We start from the raw sequence: 17,410 nt of genomic DNA on the forward strand, positions 1-17,410 counted from the left end.
ATTAAGCTCTAACATGGTAATGGTCAAAATAATTCCAAGTGTAAATACGACGTTAAAAAAAAAAAAAGCCCATTAACACTAAAAATAATTCCATTAAATCAGTTTAAGGCTCAACCATTAATCTTATGTTTATTCATTTGAGACAAAAATGTGCTTCTTAAATTCACCATTTAATACAGTACATCCACAAGTGGCGCTGTTTGAGAATTGTCCAAGTGAAAGCTGTGTCACTGGATGCAAAGCAGAACACATGTAAAAGCTGCCCAGTGGTCCATTTAAATGTCTTCAGAGGCACTTCCAGTGACTATTTCCCCTGAGGGACAGAAGAAAGAAACCATCTTTCAATCTTCACCTTCAGTCTGTCCTTTCAGAAAAATACATCACTACAATTTTAATTTGTCCAGATTTGTTTTTGTGTGCTGTATGAAACAGGACAGGTCTGCCTCAGCCTTTGTAGCTCAGGATTATGTAATGACCACTGCAGCAAATGACTGATATTTGCAGATTTACATCAGGGAAATTATTCCTTTACTTGGACGTCAAAGGCAAGCACTCCATCAAACGAGAAGCCCAGGTAGAAGGTGACATTTTCATTTCCATTAGGTAAGGAGGCTGAATTTCTTGGAAAGACCCGAATCTTGCTGTCTTTGGTTCCCCCTTTCACAAACAAGTCTCCATTTTCTGTCCATCCCTCAACACGTACCAGTAACTGCAAAACCTCCTTGGTTTTCCATACTTCTCCTCCAAGCCATTTCAGTTTTCTTTCACTTAGAGTGCCTTTAATCAGCTTTTCGATAGCAGTTCTGTGGACAATCTTGTTAAGACCTTTTGCCTTTGCCAGAAAGAAGTGGGTCATGATTTTGCTTTTCCTCTGAGAAACGTCCTGGCTTTTTTGCCAGCAGAGTCTCTGAAGTGCATCAATGGCTGATAAAAGGATCTCGGTATCAGCAGGTTTGAGCTCATTGCTTGTCTCAGGCCAAAACAGAAGGGAAAGAAGGAAGAGAGCACTTGCTGCTGACATGTTTCTCCCCTTTGTAATAAATCTCTTGCTGAGATCTTGAAGCTTGTCAAGGGACATGAGCTTTGAAGACCCAGGTAGAGTACAGTTAAGAGCGATCTGGCAAATGATGAAGTTTGCAAGTTCTCTCTGGTCCAAGCAATTCCTCGTCAGATTTTCCAGGTACATGCCAATTATTGTCTCAAGTTTTTTTCCTGCCCTCTCTTGGTTCTTGTCATAAAGTAATGAAAGGATGGATGTAAAATTTCCGCCACCAAGCTTATAGGTCCTCATCTGTCTCTGGAATGCAGACATCTTTTCAGCTGGACCACCGTCAGCACTGTTGCTTTCATCTGCTTGGTCACTCTCATCTGATGTATCACAAAAAAATCCAGCATATACAGCGCTCTTCCTTGTCAGCCATTGTCTAGGATTGTATACTTGCTCTGGATCTCTTGCATCAAGCTCTTCATCCTCTTCGCTGATGTCAGTTTGAAAGTAGCTGAGGTCTTCAGAAATGCACTCAAGTGCATGGCCCAAGCTCTTTTGCAATCCTTTCAACTGCTGATGAAACGTCTGCCAGGGTTTTTTGACCTCTGCTGGGATGTAGTCTGTTAACAAGTACTGCATCAATTCTGATTTTCCAGTATTGTTTAAAAAAACATCTACTCCTGACAGGAATTTCAGCAGCCTGCAGCCAACATCTACTTCCCCCTGGTATGAACTGTTGAGGCTGACGGTCTCTTTCTTTGGTGTTTTCTCTGAGGCCCGAAAGGCAGAAATTCCTTTGAGTGCAGTGCTTATGATTTCAATTGCCCTTTCAGGGGATGGTTCTTTTTCCTCAAGGGTGTCATACAAGTGGTAAAACCACCACTTGTAAACTTGTCCCACGGTGTCAAGGACAAATATATCATATGGAAGAAGAGATTTTGCTTCCTCTGCCCATTCTAGGGCCTCTTCAAATCTGAAATTTGTGTAAAGCAGTCGGGCAAGCTGTTGTGCCACGTATGGCTCCTTTCCCAAAGCTATGTGAGCAGCTTTCATGAGATCAACAGCCTTCTGAACACCATCTTCTTCATTGCAGACATGCTTAATAAGGGGTGAAAAAGTTGTGTCTTCCGGGTCTCCTCTGCTCTTTTTGTTGCGTCTAATGAGAAGAGCTCTGATGAACTTCAGGAAATCATCTCTGCCGAACCTGTGATTGATAAGTACCCTGTCATTGATGAGATCCATGGCAATATCACTCTGAAGCAAATTTGTAGACAGCTGCCCCAGAATTTCTTTTGCCACCAGTGTGTGAATAATCCGTATCGATGAGATGTGTGTTGAATCTTCTTTAAGGTGGATGAAAATAAGCCTAGCTTCCTCACTGAGATGATCCACGAATGCATGGTACTGAACTTTATCAACATGGGTAGCTATGCCAAGAGAGGCCTCGCAGTGTGATACAGATAAGTACGAGTCCTCAACATAGCTATTCAAGAGAGCCACTAATCTGATGAGGCGAGTGGTTGGTGACGAGTGATCAATTTTACCCAGAAGGTTTGTTACAAAGTCCTCAATGTAACTTTGCTCGAACCCGTTAGTCAGCAGAACAAAAGTGAGGATGAAGTCTGTTTTTTTAAACTGTTGTTTGAGTTTCTCCTTTTTTTTTGAGAACAGCTGCTCCTCTGCATTTGAAAGCTGATGTGTGACTGCTACTGTTTGAGAGGGTGATGCTTTGCACATTCTTCCTGGATCATTTGTCCTGTTGCAGATGAGGAGGATAAAGCACAACACAGAGGGACGTATTTTTTTGGTTGCAATGACATTTCCAAGCTCCCGTCTCAGGTCATATATGTAATCTGCATTGCGGTCCTCCAAGAGCAAGAGCACTGGCAGACAGTTGTTCTTGTCTTTCTCATCATGTTCTCTCAGTGTCACTGCATGTTCACACACAGTTGTGATTTCCTTGCACTGTTTAACAACTGCACAGCGTACTTTTTTCCTCCAATTCCAGAGGATCTGTCGTGCCACTGTGCTTCCACCACTGCCAGGTTGATGGTATATGTTCACACTCTCAATGGAACGTGTGGCTTTGGTCACATGTGCTATCTTGTCCAGCATTGTGCTTACTTCTTTATAGGCATCCCTCTGTATGATATTTCCACATTTGTGTTTGTCAGCAAGCCAGAAATTCATCCAGTCTATCTTTCCACCTCGATAGAAGTAGCTCTCAATTTGTTGGATTTCGTCCTCACTCATGATCTCCAATTTTGTGTCATCACACTGGTCAAGACTGATGACTTCCAGTGAATCTAGCTTAGCCTCTTCAACTGACTTAAAGAAGCACACTCCTCCGTTACAGACTGGCAATGTTCGTGTGGGTTGATTCCTTGAGAGCTGAATGCTTTGAATAGTGGCATCCACATGAGTCAGTGGCATTTCAACAATGCTGATGTCTTTAAGTGAAGACATGGGACAAGACGCCTGGGCGAGACTTGACCACTTTTTGTAGCTTTCCTTTGACTCTGATATGACTGCCAAGAAATCATGTCCACTCATCTCTGCATAGAATTCATGGAATGTCTCAACAAGTGGCTGCTCCACATCAGACATGAGCAGGAAGAGGACCACAAATGACCTCCCGGGAAGGATGTCATTGCAGATGAGAGACACTACCTTCTTCAGTTTCTTCTTTCTCGTTTTGATCCAGGTCTTTTCATCACAGGTTTCCTCTCCACCAGGGAAGTCTGTTCTTCCATTGCAGAAAATCCAGCTTGTCCTCTCAAACAGCTGCAAGGAGTTAACAAATTCTGCAGTTTTCATTCCATCATTGTTTGCATAGTTTTCAGGAAAGTGAAGGGTGACAGCCCTCTGCTCCTTATATTGACGGCAAAGACCAGATGTCTTTGAATCCGGGTCAAAATCAAACACACAGAATAGATTCATGTGAAACAAGAAGCTAATGCTGCTGAGATGTTCGGGCTGAAATTTGTTGGTCACTATTATGTAGAACAGAGAGTTGTCCATGTGTGTTTTCCCACATGTTAAGAGGATGCACAGTTTCCTGCTTTGATCCTCTCTACAATCAACAGCTGTTTGACTGCTTGAAGATTCTGCCTCTTCTCTCTGTTGGTCTTTCTCGCTCAGTTGTTGAATGAATTGAACAAGGTTATCATCAGTTATTTGCGGTGTGTTAGCTCCTACTCTGTAATAAGCAACTTTCTTTTCATAGATGACTTTGTTGTTCTTCTCAGAGTATTTTGGGACAGCAACGGAGAAGAGCTTACCTTTCACAATGCTTGCTTTTGGGACAACATCATATTCAATCACCCATGTTTTCTCAGTAGCTTCCTTGTCAAAGACCTCAATGAATCGGGGGTTCCTTATGCACTTCCTGGCATCACATTGTTGATTTGAATCTTTGAAGCATTTTTCAATGTAGTCCAGTGCATCAACAAAATCCTCTCGACTCCTGACAGGCACTCCTATTATTTCACCGTGCTGATGTTTGCCTTTAATCTTATCCATAATCCCAAAATGGATTGTCCCATTGGCTCGCATATTCATGCATGCACATGCAAACCTTAACACCTCACTTCCTACTTTTGATTGTAGCTTTTTTGACTCTAGTTTGTGCGCAGTCTCTAGTGACTTGTATTCATGACATGGAATCATCAAGTCTTCGATTCCTGTCTCTGGAGGCAGCACATTGTGTTTGATATATCTGCAGTTTGTTCCAGGCTGGTCAAAGTTCTGATAGTCACAGAAAGTTAAAGGGGCTCCTGTAGAAGGTGAGTCGTCATTGCACTCCACAGGAATTTCCTCCCCTTCTGCTGTGTCACAAGGTTGTTGTGAAAGGGGGTCTGGTTCCTGTCCTGGATCTAACACCTTTTCTTTCATGTCATCCCTACGTTTACCACTTGAATCACTTCCTTTTTCTGGTTTGTTTGGTTCTGACATTAAAAGCTCATCTCTTTTCTTCAGTAGATGTTCAATTTGGCCACTTCTCATTCCAATTTTAGTGCTGAGGTATTTGCTCTGTAGAGTTGTGAGAACTGGTCCCGTCACCTCCTCCTCCTCCAGTTTTAGAATGTACTTTTCTTTTATTCCAATGCATCTCAACCAGGCGCTCACATGAATTTCTGTCCATTTGTCACAGGACAGATCATGCCACCCTGTAGAACAAAATGTTAAAATCAAATGTTATAAAAAAAATAAAAATAAAAATAGCAGTTTAATGCATCTTTGACCATCTCATTGTGAAGAATGTCTGAAACTATGGGTCATCATACTGCTGCAACACACCCTGCTGAACTGCTGCAGTAACAACTAAGCAGCAGACCTGCTTAGACTGACATCTTTGTGTGTGAATACTGAATAGTCATAATTAGGCACATATTGTTCAGAATAAGGAAGGTTAGAAAGCTAAATGCAAACAGGGTTTTCTGACATATAAGCTGTTTCGTAATAAAAAGTAGATGTTTGGAGAATGCCTGGGTTTAAACAGTTACTTCACCCAAATTGCTGTTTAAATCTGTGTAAATCTGGCAACATATCTACTAAAGACTTTAAAGACGGTTTCTTTACAGGAGGTATACACAATTATTTAGAAAAAGTAACCAAAAATTTAACTAAAATAAAATAAAATACAATAAAATAAAAAAAATATAACTAAGTAAAATATAGTTATATAATATGTAATATAATATATAATACATATTATATCATATAATAATATAATGAAAATACAGTATAACTAAGTATATAAACAGTATTTACAGCAAAAAACAGCAGAAAATTTTGTGCAAGTAGACCGACTGTGCAATATTGCAGTGGTGCAGATAATATGTAATAGTAAGTAAGTAATATGTAAAAACACAAGAGTTTGTGAAGTTGGTGGATTAACTGTTTATGTTTCCATTGTAAAGTGTGATGGACTGTGGCAGGAATGATTTCCTGAAGCAGTGTGACAACCTAACCCTAACCCCTAACCCTAACCCTTGTGACAGCGGAGCTGAAGCAGTCTATTGGAGAAGGAGCTCCGCTGTCTGTCCACGAGGTGGTGAAGAGGATGTTCAGGGTTATCCATTATGGATAACTGTCTGTCCGGTGTCCTCCTCTCCACCACCTCCTCAAAAGTGTAAAGTGTAAACTTTTAAGATAGCTGCCTTTGAGATTTATGTGCATGTGTGATTTGGGTAAAATGACCCCCCTTTTTTGGACACAGAAGAATAATTACTTTGAATTGTCACTGATTCTATTGGCACCAAGTGGCCTTATTTCTACTAAGCTATACTGACATGCAGCATTTCATACTCACCCGTCTCTGAGGAGCTGCTTTCCATTTTGTTACAGATGTTTCTAAGGACATTAAAAGACCAAACTTTAATATTTGTAATATTGTAACTTGACATGCACATGCATACTAGACTGAACATTGCTCTTACCATGTGGAGCATGGGACAAGAGCACCTGGATCACTGCTGATCAGTTTTCAGGCTTTCTCGGTCTCTGTCAGTGACAAAGCAGCGTTAGCACCTTTACTTCTTAACATGTGTTTCAGATTTCACAATCAATTTTTTGTCAGTTTTCTTAGTTTTGTATGTCTGATGTCAGTTATGCTTGGTAATGCTTTTATATCATACCAGCATTAAATTCTTAAGTATGGATGCTTAAAATTGTAATTTGTAATTTTGTCTTTTTGGATAAATAACTCATGCACATGTGGAGTCAAGTTATTGTAGCAGGAAAGGTCATAGGTTGCTGTGAGAACCAATCCTAAGTGCTTCCAAAGGCAACTGGACTTCTTAGTGGTTCTAGAAGACATTTCGCCTCTCATCCAAAAGGCTTCTTCAGTTGTAACTGACTGGTGGGAAGTCCCTGGCATTTGTCCTCTTGCCGGGTCATATCTCCACCTTGTGCGCGTTGTTAGAGTCACATGAGTCAGGGTGCGGCTGGCACCGTTCACCGTTCGTTGACTCACCTCACCCGTTCTCATTCCTTCTGGATGAGAGACGAAACGAAACGTCTTCTAGAATCAAAAACAAGTCCAGTTGCCTTTGGAAGCCCTTAGAATTACCATGACCTGGATGAACGAGACTCTTCACAGACATGTGAAGACCAATCAAACACACAAATACTTTCCTTAATATTAGTATTTTTATTTGTTCAGAGCATTTGTTCTTTTTTTAAATGTTATGTTACGCACAGAAATTACTGAACTGAGGACAAGTTAATTCATGGGAGAGCACAAAAGACGAATTTGAGTTCGGAACAGTTTTACCCCAAACCCCTACCTGACCCCTTTCACACTCACAGTCATTTGATACACTGTTATTAAAAAAAAATATCATAGCTGCTTTCAGGACTTCTTTTTTTTTTTTTTTATCCTTTATTTAACCAGGTAAAAACTCATTGAGATTTAAAAACCTCTTTTACAAGAGTGACCTGGCTAAGAAAGCAATGCACAAACAAACAACACCGCATAGAATACAGACAGTGATAATGTACAATCCCTTCTTATCCCCACTTGGTACAATTTCATTGCCAAAACTGCAAAATAAATATGTATTTTATATTTGAGGATCACACAGGATTGTTTTGATCGGGTAGCTTCAGATCAGCCTTCCACTTCCTGCTCTCCTACAAAACAGACACTTCTCTTGCTTGCTCCCTGCTTTGCTTATATTCTTTTGCTGACATCCTTTTTTTTCTCTCTCTGCCAAAAGTTTTGGAAAGTGGATCCTGGATACTTAATACAGGACAGAGACTTAAATTAATGTGCTACCACATTTTTTTTAAATCACTTTTATTACTTGCCTACTTATTACTTATTTATGTACTTTGTCTTTTCTATGTGAAGCATTCACTTGGTGCAAGTCACTTCTGTCTCATCAAGAACTTTGAACTGCAATTCCTGTATGAAAGGTGCTATACAAATAACGTTATTATTAGTCCATGAGTTTAAGTCGGTTTATTTAAGAGGTTAATTTTCATTATTTCAGCAATGTTGTTTTCATAACACTGTTTTTTCAACTGAGACAAAACACAGAGAAGTACTTCTACTGTACAATTTACTCACCAAGAGACATCTGAGACAATGAAATAGCCAAAGAAATGGTGGTATGATGAAAATGGTTTCCTGCAAAAATATGAAATTTTATTAAAGCCAAAATATAAAAAAATAAAAATTTGATGGATTAGTCACTTACTTCCTCCAAGACACAGCAAGCCAAAACAAAGTATTAAAGTATTTAATGATGACAAAAATGTCATCTTGGCTGTAAAATGTGCCTAATTTACACTAAATGGCACGAGTCTTAACCATCTTAATTTTGGCGTGTTTGAATGTATGCATTACTTTGATAATGCTCTGGTTAAAGTTTTACTTGGGTGTTTCCTCCTGAGCCTCCTGAGCTTATCTGGCTTCACATTAAACAGCCCTGCTGGGACAGAACCTCCACACAGTAATACTGCATTTAAGCTGTAGCCTGGCAAAGAACAAAGGTGTTTTGTATTATATTAAAATCACTTCCTCCCCTCAGACCTCTCCTCTTCTCACCACATCAGTTACAGAGAAATGAAAGTGAAAAGTCACTAAACAGAAACTGATGCTTTTTTTCTTTTAATTGTCCTTTAAAAAGACAGTAGAAAACAAAAATCTAGAAAAATAAATCTATTTTTGAAACTAGTTTGATTTTTAAGTGGAACATTTTTTCTGTGCCAGTAAAATGTTTCCAGCAGCGTTTCAGTGACAGTGTTTCCTCTTTGAGGTCAGGTTTGGTTTTCTATGACAGATTTTGTTTTCGGTACCAGTATTTAAAATCACTGTCCTGCAAAATGTGAAGTGCTTTCACTTTCTTTCCAGGGAAAACGGCCTCAAATGTAACACACTGACAAGTTGAGCTCGCCATGCTGCTTTAAGCCTCACCAGGAAATGGGGAAAAGAGGAGAAAGTGCATGAGGTGGTTTCATTTGGCACAATCCGATCTTAATGTTAGACTTCATTGTTGTTTCAGCTTTCAGGAACTTCAGGAATCAAATGGAAACAAGCTATTTGTTGTTCTGTTTATTATTTATCTCTGAACGGTAACATGTCTGACTCAATAGGGTGATTCAGCTTCTCCATCGACAGTAATAAATAATGCACTTAAATCCCAAAAAATCAGATTTTTTAAAAATTATTTAAGGTTTCAAGCTTATATAACAAATTGATCTTACCAATATTGTGATGCCCCACTTCCTTCATGCAACGGCGCCTCTGTACTGCGCTCCTCCTTGGTTTTACTGTTTGTCTCCTCAGAGCCACTCCTTCATGGAAACTTGAAGGCACGGTGGCGCAGGCAGGTAGTGCGCGTTCCTCACAGCAAGAAGGTTACCGGTTCGATCCCCGGGCGGGGCCTTTCTGTGTGAAGTTTGCATGTTCTTCCCGTGCATGCGTGGGTTCTCCCCGGGTACTCTGGCTTCCTCCCACAGACCAAAAACATGCTCATTGGTGACACCAACTAACCCACCACCAACTAGTGACTGTTTGATAGAATTAGAAAATGGGGGATAGTGCTTGTGACACTCCACGCTTGGCAGATGCAGAATTTACAGCTAGACTGAAGTGTGTTTTTGCAGAGCTGTGATTCCTCCATCTGACACAGTGCGTCATCTCATGATGAAGTGCATAACATCAGTAAATGTGGCACTATTGAATTGTTCCAATACATTTTCTGCTTTGAGAAGCAATTTATTCCACCGCCAAAATTCATACTAGTGTCAGTCGTTGCAGACTTATCTTCATCATACAGCTGAACCTGTGAATCATCAGGCCCACTTGCGTTTTAAGCCACTGCAGTTTCTGGTTTAACTGGAGACATCAGCCTCCTCCAACAGCTTCATTATTCATATCAATGTGCAATCATATCAACCATATCAATGTGCAATATCAGTATCGTTTGCTCATATTTCATTACTCCTTGTTCATATTGTTTGGTTGATATTTAATGTCCTTTTACTGATGCCCTCTATGTTTGCTATCCACTTTTGCTGCTGTAATACCAGAAATTTCCCCACTGTGGGACTAATAAAGGTATATCACCTTAACTTATCTTGTCTTGTCTTATCTTATCAGGTTCAGTTGGTATCACTTGTAGCACAAGACAACTGCAGGAATAAGAGCGTTTTATAATCCTAATCATAAATATACACTGCCCTCCGGTGGTTAAAGTACATAACTACAACTGTTCATAGAACTTTTATTTTGAATACTAAAACCGGAATGATTACTAGGCTATTATGTCTAACTTGACGCTATTAGAGTTCAATTGTAGTTACTCAATATGGCCACAAGAGGGCAGCGCACTCGTTACTGGGAAGAAATTGAGATTGATTGAAAAGGCAAACGTGAAAAGTAAATTTGAGATGGACTAATTTTAAGTATTGCAGACAGATGTACCGCCTAGTTATCATCCATTACACTTTAACTAGACATGTGTATTGTATGAACAGCCTAGTTAGAAAAAAACAAAACAAAACAAAACAATAACTACTGAAAACTGCTCTGACTTACAGCTATAAATGCTATCATCGTCCTGTCACATCGCCTCGTAGGTCGTAGGTGAACTGGCCTCTCCATACTGTTGTTTGGAAGAACCACACTAGCAGTTATACATGTGTATGTAAAATTGATTGTTGTTTCACAGTCGAGCAATTTAATTTACTGTTGCAGTTCGTCACTATGACAACTGGGGGCAGTGAACACGGTTGTAGAATATTACACTGAGCGCGTCAAGGCAGACACGTTACCTAACACTAACTTCTTCCCTTATAAACCTTCAAAATAAAAAAAATTGTGTCTTAAATAGTCCACTGCCAAGTACGATAATAGAAGTTAACAAAATAGACTGTATTTTTTTGCCATCGCAGACGAGTCTGCTGTTATATTACATTTTGTGTAATAAAAGTATTGAAAAGGCCACAAAAAATTTCTTGATCGGTTGATTTTTAATGTCACCAGACCAAGAAAATTAAAATGACATGATTGAAATATTGACTGTTTGTTATCCAGAGTTTTGTTCTTCGCCTACTTGCTGGGGAAAATCATCAAAGGGCCAAGAGTTACAGTGCCACAAGCAATGATATCTGAAACATTAATCAAACTGTTAATGGCAGAGCATTTCTTTGAGGTGTTTGCACAGAAATGACAGGTTTCCACTTGTTTTGAAACTCTAGTTTGGACCTACAGCTTACCTTCACGGATCAGATGTCTCAGATAGGTCTTGTCGTTCCATTTGGGAGAACTTTTGTAACAGTTACTGTCACAACATTGACACACATTATCACTCCCATCCACATTTTTCCATCTGATGAGAGAAGTATATAGAATTAATTATGAAAGCTGGACAGTTTGACTATCTGGCTATAATGTACTTGCAGTAGACTCTCTGCTGATAATCTTTAAATCTAAAATTTCAATTGGGACCTCTATCTCAGTTACTTTAACCTTACAAAACGTGTTAATATAGTTGGTATTTTGCAACAAATATGAGAATTTAAGGAGTAACAAAAGGGAAAGGAGAAAAAAAGTCACCTTGAATGTACATAATTGCAGGCCTTGTTGATGGGGCTACTCTCCCACAGTTTAGGAATAGCTTTCAGCTGGCAAGTGATAAATATCTAAAATGAATAAGGAGACCACAGAAATGTCATTACACAACCTTGAAGCATTTCCAAACATTTTAAATCCAGCAGGTTATAAGTGACTCACTGAGTTCTTCGAATCCTGGCGAAACAGGAAAGCATCAAGCTGCAGCTGAAGTGAATAAGGCCTCGTTCTGGGCTGGAACAGAGTGTTTGATCCTCCCTCTTTTGCATCATTGAGGCACCTGACATACATCAATTTCTTATGCATGAAAAAGGCCAACAGCTCAGTTACGGGTTTTTGTGTCTGCAGTTAATTTACTGTAGATCTTGATGTTAATAGGCCTACTCTGTCAAGAATTCACTCAAAAGCCAATTTGTTTCGTACTGTGTACTGAGCTACTCTTACCCGTGGTTTTCAATGAAATAGTATCTGGGGACTGATGTTGCATCAGGCGACAGTGTAGCAACACAGCTGTCAATGAAGAGTTGTCTTTGTCCTGAGTCAGGAGCGGTGTACGATGCCTCGAGGTGCAAGAGGTCTCCGAGGTAGAAAACAGTGGAGGACGTCTCGCTTGTCCAGTCATCTGCATGAAAACACAAACATCACTACATGCACACTGAAAGAAAAGCCATTAGATCCAACAGAGGTCACACGTACCGCTCATCAGCTTTAGAGAGAAGGCAGAGTGCTTTGTTGAAGACTGTGCAGAAGCAGAAAGGATCAGCGGCTGCTGAGCGTTACTGCTCACCAAGTGTGTCCTGTCCCAGAGAGTTAAGCTGTCAGCCAATATGAAGGAGTCTAAGACAGGAAAAAAAGTCCTCATCCTGCAAGAAACCTCACCTTTTATAGTGGCAGGAAACAGGAACCACAGCATGGCTCGTCCTTGTAATGCCATGGTAACTGGCAGCTGGTGAGATTACCAGCTTGTTTGAGTAGATCACAGAGTCCTCAGATATCTAGAGATGATCATAATAACACAGGGAAATCTTTCTGACAGATGGATAAAGGGCCACAAGTAAATCCATCAGTGTGACGCTATCAGGCATCAATAACTCACAGTTAATTTGGAGCCACAGTCTTGCAGTCCAGCTTCAATGACATACTCACTGTCACCAGCAGCAACAACTCGGCACTGGCTGCTCTGCGAGTGCTCGACGTCTCCCAGAAAAAGCTCTCCAGGTGACACAAGGCGGCCATTTTTAAACAGGTCAGCCTTTACCACAATGATCATGGAGTTTTCTTTGCACTGTAAACGGACAGTGGATCTATCACTGTGCTGTGGTCCACTGATGTCTGCCTCATCAGTTCTTAACGGCACAGATTTATATTGCCTTCCTTCATCATCGATCATGGGTCCATCTTTTAAAGACCGAATGGCATCTGCAACACCAAAAGCGAACGATAGCAGCAGCGCCAGAGAGGCTGAGTGAGCTACAATCGACATTGTGCTCTTTTTCCACAACAGGAGACTCCAAATTATACTGTTTTTAAAGTAGGATGCAGAAGATTCAAACAATGGAGAGGAGACAATCCTCCCAGCATCTCAAACACTCCCCAGTTCAGACCAATCAAATCACAAGGAGAGGACAGCTGGAAGCAATTACTCATTATCTGATCACACACATGCATATGATTGGCCCATGATATATCTGATTTAGAGAAAAGTCCTGGAGATCTTTCATGTAGCTGAACTGTAGCTACTCATTCAGTTTGTTATTGATAATAAACTGGGGTGGTTTGGCTCGAATGATCACGTTTGACAGATAGATTTGACTGCTAATCAAAGTCCAGCCAGGATTGGGACCACATCAAGTACAAAAACATGCTTTCTCTCAGGGGACAAATATGCTAACAGTTAGCCATACATTCATATGTACCACGGCTGAGTGATCCTGCTGATTCCTCCAGCGTTTGGACAGCAGGTGGAAGCAGACGGGGAAGTTAATCTTGGAAATATTGTTTTTACTGAACCATATTTCTTGCAAACAGTTGAGATTGTTATGCAGCTTTGGCCTCTGGTGTCCCTCCTGTATTTGAACACTTGTATCTGCAGTGGCTGCTTCCAGAACAGTGACAGTGTAAATAGCTACGACCACTCGGTGTACACTTACTCTAAGCAGGTTGAGTATATACAGCAGAGTTTACTCAAGGCAGACGGCATGCATGCTCAATCTGGTACATTTGCTTAGCATAAGTATAAATAAGTGTTTATTTTTGTATATTTACAGGATATAAATGACATGTCACAATACATGTGACATCAGATGTCAAACTGAAGGTTCACTGTCAAACTTCAAATGGATGAACTTGCTTAAGATGCATTTCTTTTTGTTTTCCAAGTTTTGGTATTGCTCTTCCGTTTCCTTTGTTCATTCCATCATGGGAAAGCACAAATTTAGTCTGCATGCATGTAATGTCTGCTTTGAGTACACTGTTGCTTTCCCAGTGTGGAAACGCCACATCTTGACATGGATTTATCCCTATTACAACACCCACTTCTCCAGAGAAGCAGCTTGTTTTTGCTGCAGACTTCTCTACTTAAAGGCCATTAAAGACAGTTTCCCATATGCAGTCAAAGAGCACACAGGTGTAGCTTAAGTTTATTATCTCTTTGGGTCGGTTGTATCTGAAAAGTCAGATTCTGTAGCCGTTGCATTTGCAGTCACGTCCACCGCAATCTGAGCAGTGGGGCTGACGTCACTGAGGTCCGCTGTGCCATTATTGGCCACCACTAATGGCTCTGATTTGACCACAGGAGCGGCGACTTGACTTTCTGCATCTCCGTCTGGAATTAGAGAATCACTTTTTTTAAATTACGTGTTAAAACAACAAAGAAAACATTTTAACAGTCCTTTTCATACTTTACCTTTGAGGTCTGTGCTACTTGTGACGTCTTGATTCTGTTCAGAATCAGCAGCCTGAACCTCTACCTGCTCTGGTGTAGATGGAAGCAGTCCCTTCCTTAAATCTAAGATAAATACAATTTAGCATCAAGATCTGTCTTTGATAAACCATTTTCAATCACCTCTCTGAGCAGGAGGGTCTTTAGGGTCACATTCAGGGGCTCTATATTAGCAAAAATAATCGCCTTGTTCTCACAGTTTAACCCTTACCAGCTCCTCTGTCGTTTAATCCACTCCTCCACTGGCTGCCATACAGTGCAGGCCTGCTGATTTTATTGAGAACAGGAGGAAGCTCTTCCACAGGTATGGGTCCACTTTTCTGCATGCCTGGCAAGACCACCATTGGACCCACTCGTGCCTCCTGTTCCCACACTAAACAGACAGGCATAATGCAGCTTTCAAGTCCAAACCCACAAAACCGTTTAGTCTTGGTTGCAGGTAATGTGGCTCTGCTGGCGGATGATACCGTCTTTTCATCGTAAGTCGTCTACTTTGAATAAGAAACTCTACCTTTATTGGTCTTCAGTCCCTTCGTCAAGGCTTCAGAATCAGCCGGCTTCCCAAACCCACGAGGAGCAAACTTGCCGATGCTGCTGGGCTTGTTGTGAATTTGGCCAACTTCATTTTGTTTTTGACAGTGCCCACATAAGAAGTCATTACCATCCGCTGACCTCCATCTGCAAAGGATTCAGCACACGCACACTCCACTGTTTACTCATTTTATCCAGTGTAATTTCACACTTCTCAGAGTGGGTCGCACTTGCCTTCCATTTATCAAAGTGCACGCCTTGTTTGGTGCCTCGGCATCATTTAGCGGTATGGCATTCAGGTGACAAGTGATGTAGAGCTGTGAGAAAGGAAAAGGCAGGTGTTGAGAAAAATGTGCAGTTATGGCTTAAGTCAGTTTAAGCACAGCCTCACCTCTCCTTTGTCCTCATTATGAAACCTAAAGGCATCAATGACCAAGTGGAGCTTGTCATCCTGTGTCCTGGGTAGGAAGTGAGACCTTGAACCTGGAAGCTCAGAGTCAACCAAGCACCTATGAAGGGGAAAAAGTCAATTTTGTACATTTGCCTTAAGAGTACGCTAAATATTTTTCATTGCACTGCCGTAACATTACTGTACTCAGTTTAAGTGACATTGAGTCAATTTATCCAGACTTTGCAGCAAAAAAGGCTTTACACAACTTATTTTAAATCTATACAACAATACAAGGTAGATTCATTTTAATCTGTAAAATCAGTGGCATTTCTCCCCTTTAGCTTCAAGTTGCAGCCTCCAAGTGCTTACCCGTTTTCAACAAAGATGTATCTGGGAACAGAGTATATATCTGGGTTAAGTGTGGCCACACAGCTGCTCACAAACACTCGCAGCCCCATGTGATGTCCAACTCTGACGGAAGCTTCCATGCTGATGGGCTCACCGAGGTAAAACACATTAGAGCTTCTTTCATAAAGCCAGTCATCTGCACAAAAATCAATGTAGTAAGAAAAAAAAAAAGAAAAAAAAAAAATTGTATACATGCAAATGAAACCCACTTGTCATAATTCTCAAGTCAAACGTCAAGGTTTCCACTGCAGCTTGAGTAGACATGAAGGGGATCCAGGTAGGTGTGAGTGAAGAACTGGACAAACTGTACTTCCTATGAAACAGAAAACAAGCATTTTAACAAGTGAGGCATTGCCAAGAGATCTTTATAAAAGCACTTATAAAAAGGCAGGCGGACCTTTCGTAATGACACTCAACTGGAATTACTGCCTCATCCATTCGAATCAGCCCATCTGGAGAGGCCGTCGGAGAGTATATGAGGAGGTTTGTGTAGACCAGAGAGTCTTCAGTCATCTGTGGGCAATAAGTATGTTCAGAAATACAATTCTAACATAAGTGTTACAATAAATTAACTTACCCAGTGTTTGGTGCCGCAGTCCATCAGTCCAACAATGATTCTGTACTCGTCTCTTGAAGATGCTGTAGCTCTGCAGAAATCATTGTGCTCCACTCCAAGGCGCAACTCGTCACCGTTAACAGGAGCTCCAAATCCAAACAAGTCAGCTTCGATAATGATCTCCAGCGAGTCTGGATGGCAGGTCACTCGGACAGTGTTCACCTGCACTCGTCCCTCTGACTCGTGCACAGGGTGTTTGGTCATCTGAGGTCTGTGAAGTGACGCGTGTTGTGTGCCATGATCGGATGGAAAAGCAAAAGATGAGCTAACGCAGAACAAGAGTCCAGCAAGGAGGCTAACCCACAAATACAAGGTCTCCATAAATATAACTCAAAAAACACAGGAAACTGGCTCAGAATGTAAAAGCTCCTGTCTGACCCACTAGGCAACAAGCAGGTCTGAGCAGCTGAACATTTTAAACTTAATGCAGGCAATCAGGCTCATCACTGCAGCGCTGCACACCTGAGTCTGATCTTCTACTAATCAGCCACCGAGATTCAAGACAAAAGCCTGATTTATATGACGCTGAAGGGGACAGTCACACATATTATACGCACATATATCATAGTGCTACAGGGCATCAAAACACGACAATAGACAAAATAGAAATGCTTCCACGTGATCTACAAAAAAGACAGTCTAAACTAAGTAATTTTTAAAAACTAAAAATCCATAGAATACACAGCTCCAGCTGCTTGGATTCAGTGAACGTTTGCTGTCATGGGAGCGTGCACATTGACGGTCCACTTTAGATGTTGATCCCACCCAAAAATGAAAAGGAACTCATGTTATTATTCATGTTGTCGTGGCCTGTGCTCTCTGGCGGCCTAGACCCAAGAACCATTTGCTTTTGAATTCTTTACAAGTTCCAGTTTGGATGATGTTCAACAAAAGTGGACAGTATGTTTGTGTATGTCTGTGTGTATGTATGTATGTGTGTGTGTGTGTGT

The 17,410-nt window shown here is 40.8% G+C and overlaps 3 protein-coding genes across 3 annotated transcripts; all 3 read right to left on the minus strand.

Moving 5' to 3' along the window:
- Positions 1 to 254: 254 nt before the first annotated feature.
- On the minus strand, positions 255 to 6,538 carry LOC139343946 (sterile alpha motif domain-containing protein 9-like). Its single transcript, XM_070981804.1, has 3 exons — positions 6,430 to 6,538; positions 6,303 to 6,343; positions 255 to 5,157 (listed from the first exon to the last, which is right to left on the minus strand). The coding sequence occupies exons 2-3, from the start codon at positions 6,325 to 6,327 to the stop codon at positions 521 to 523; spliced, it is 4,662 nt and encodes a 1,553-aa protein (XP_070837905.1). The 5' UTR covers positions 6,328 to 6,343; positions 6,430 to 6,538; the 3' UTR covers positions 255 to 520.
- A 4,499-nt stretch (positions 6,539 to 11,037) lies between these two features.
- LOC139344044 (zona pellucida sperm-binding protein 3-like) lies at positions 11,038 to 13,056 on the minus strand. The gene is made up of 8 exons (XM_070981959.1): positions 12,670 to 13,056; positions 12,453 to 12,568; positions 12,270 to 12,370; positions 12,018 to 12,195; positions 11,736 to 11,853; positions 11,559 to 11,644; positions 11,219 to 11,331; positions 11,038 to 11,110 (listed from the first exon to the last, which is right to left on the minus strand). The coding sequence occupies exons 1-8, from the start codon at positions 13,054 to 13,056 to the stop codon at positions 11,052 to 11,054; spliced, it is 1,158 nt and encodes a 385-aa protein (XP_070838060.1). The 3' UTR covers positions 11,038 to 11,051.
- A 1,159-nt stretch (positions 13,057 to 14,215) lies between these two features.
- On the minus strand, positions 14,216 to 16,781 carry LOC139343205 (zona pellucida sperm-binding protein 3-like). Its single transcript, XM_070980695.1, has 10 exons — positions 16,422 to 16,781; positions 16,242 to 16,357; positions 16,054 to 16,157; positions 15,806 to 15,980; positions 15,437 to 15,554; positions 15,280 to 15,362; positions 15,026 to 15,192; positions 14,726 to 14,887; positions 14,479 to 14,580; positions 14,216 to 14,397 (listed from the first exon to the last, which is right to left on the minus strand). Exons 1-10 carry the CDS (start codon positions 16,779 to 16,781, stop codon positions 14,216 to 14,218), a joined length of 1,569 nt encoding a protein of 522 aa, XP_070836796.1.
- Between the last annotated feature and the right edge of the window lie 629 nt (positions 16,782 to 17,410).

This window comes from Chaetodon trifascialis, chromosome 15 (genome assembly GCF_039877785.1).
Source record: "Chaetodon trifascialis isolate fChaTrf1 chromosome 15, fChaTrf1.hap1, whole genome shotgun sequence".
NCBI lineage: Eukaryota > Metazoa > Chordata > Actinopteri > Chaetodontiformes > Chaetodontidae > Chaetodon > Chaetodon trifascialis.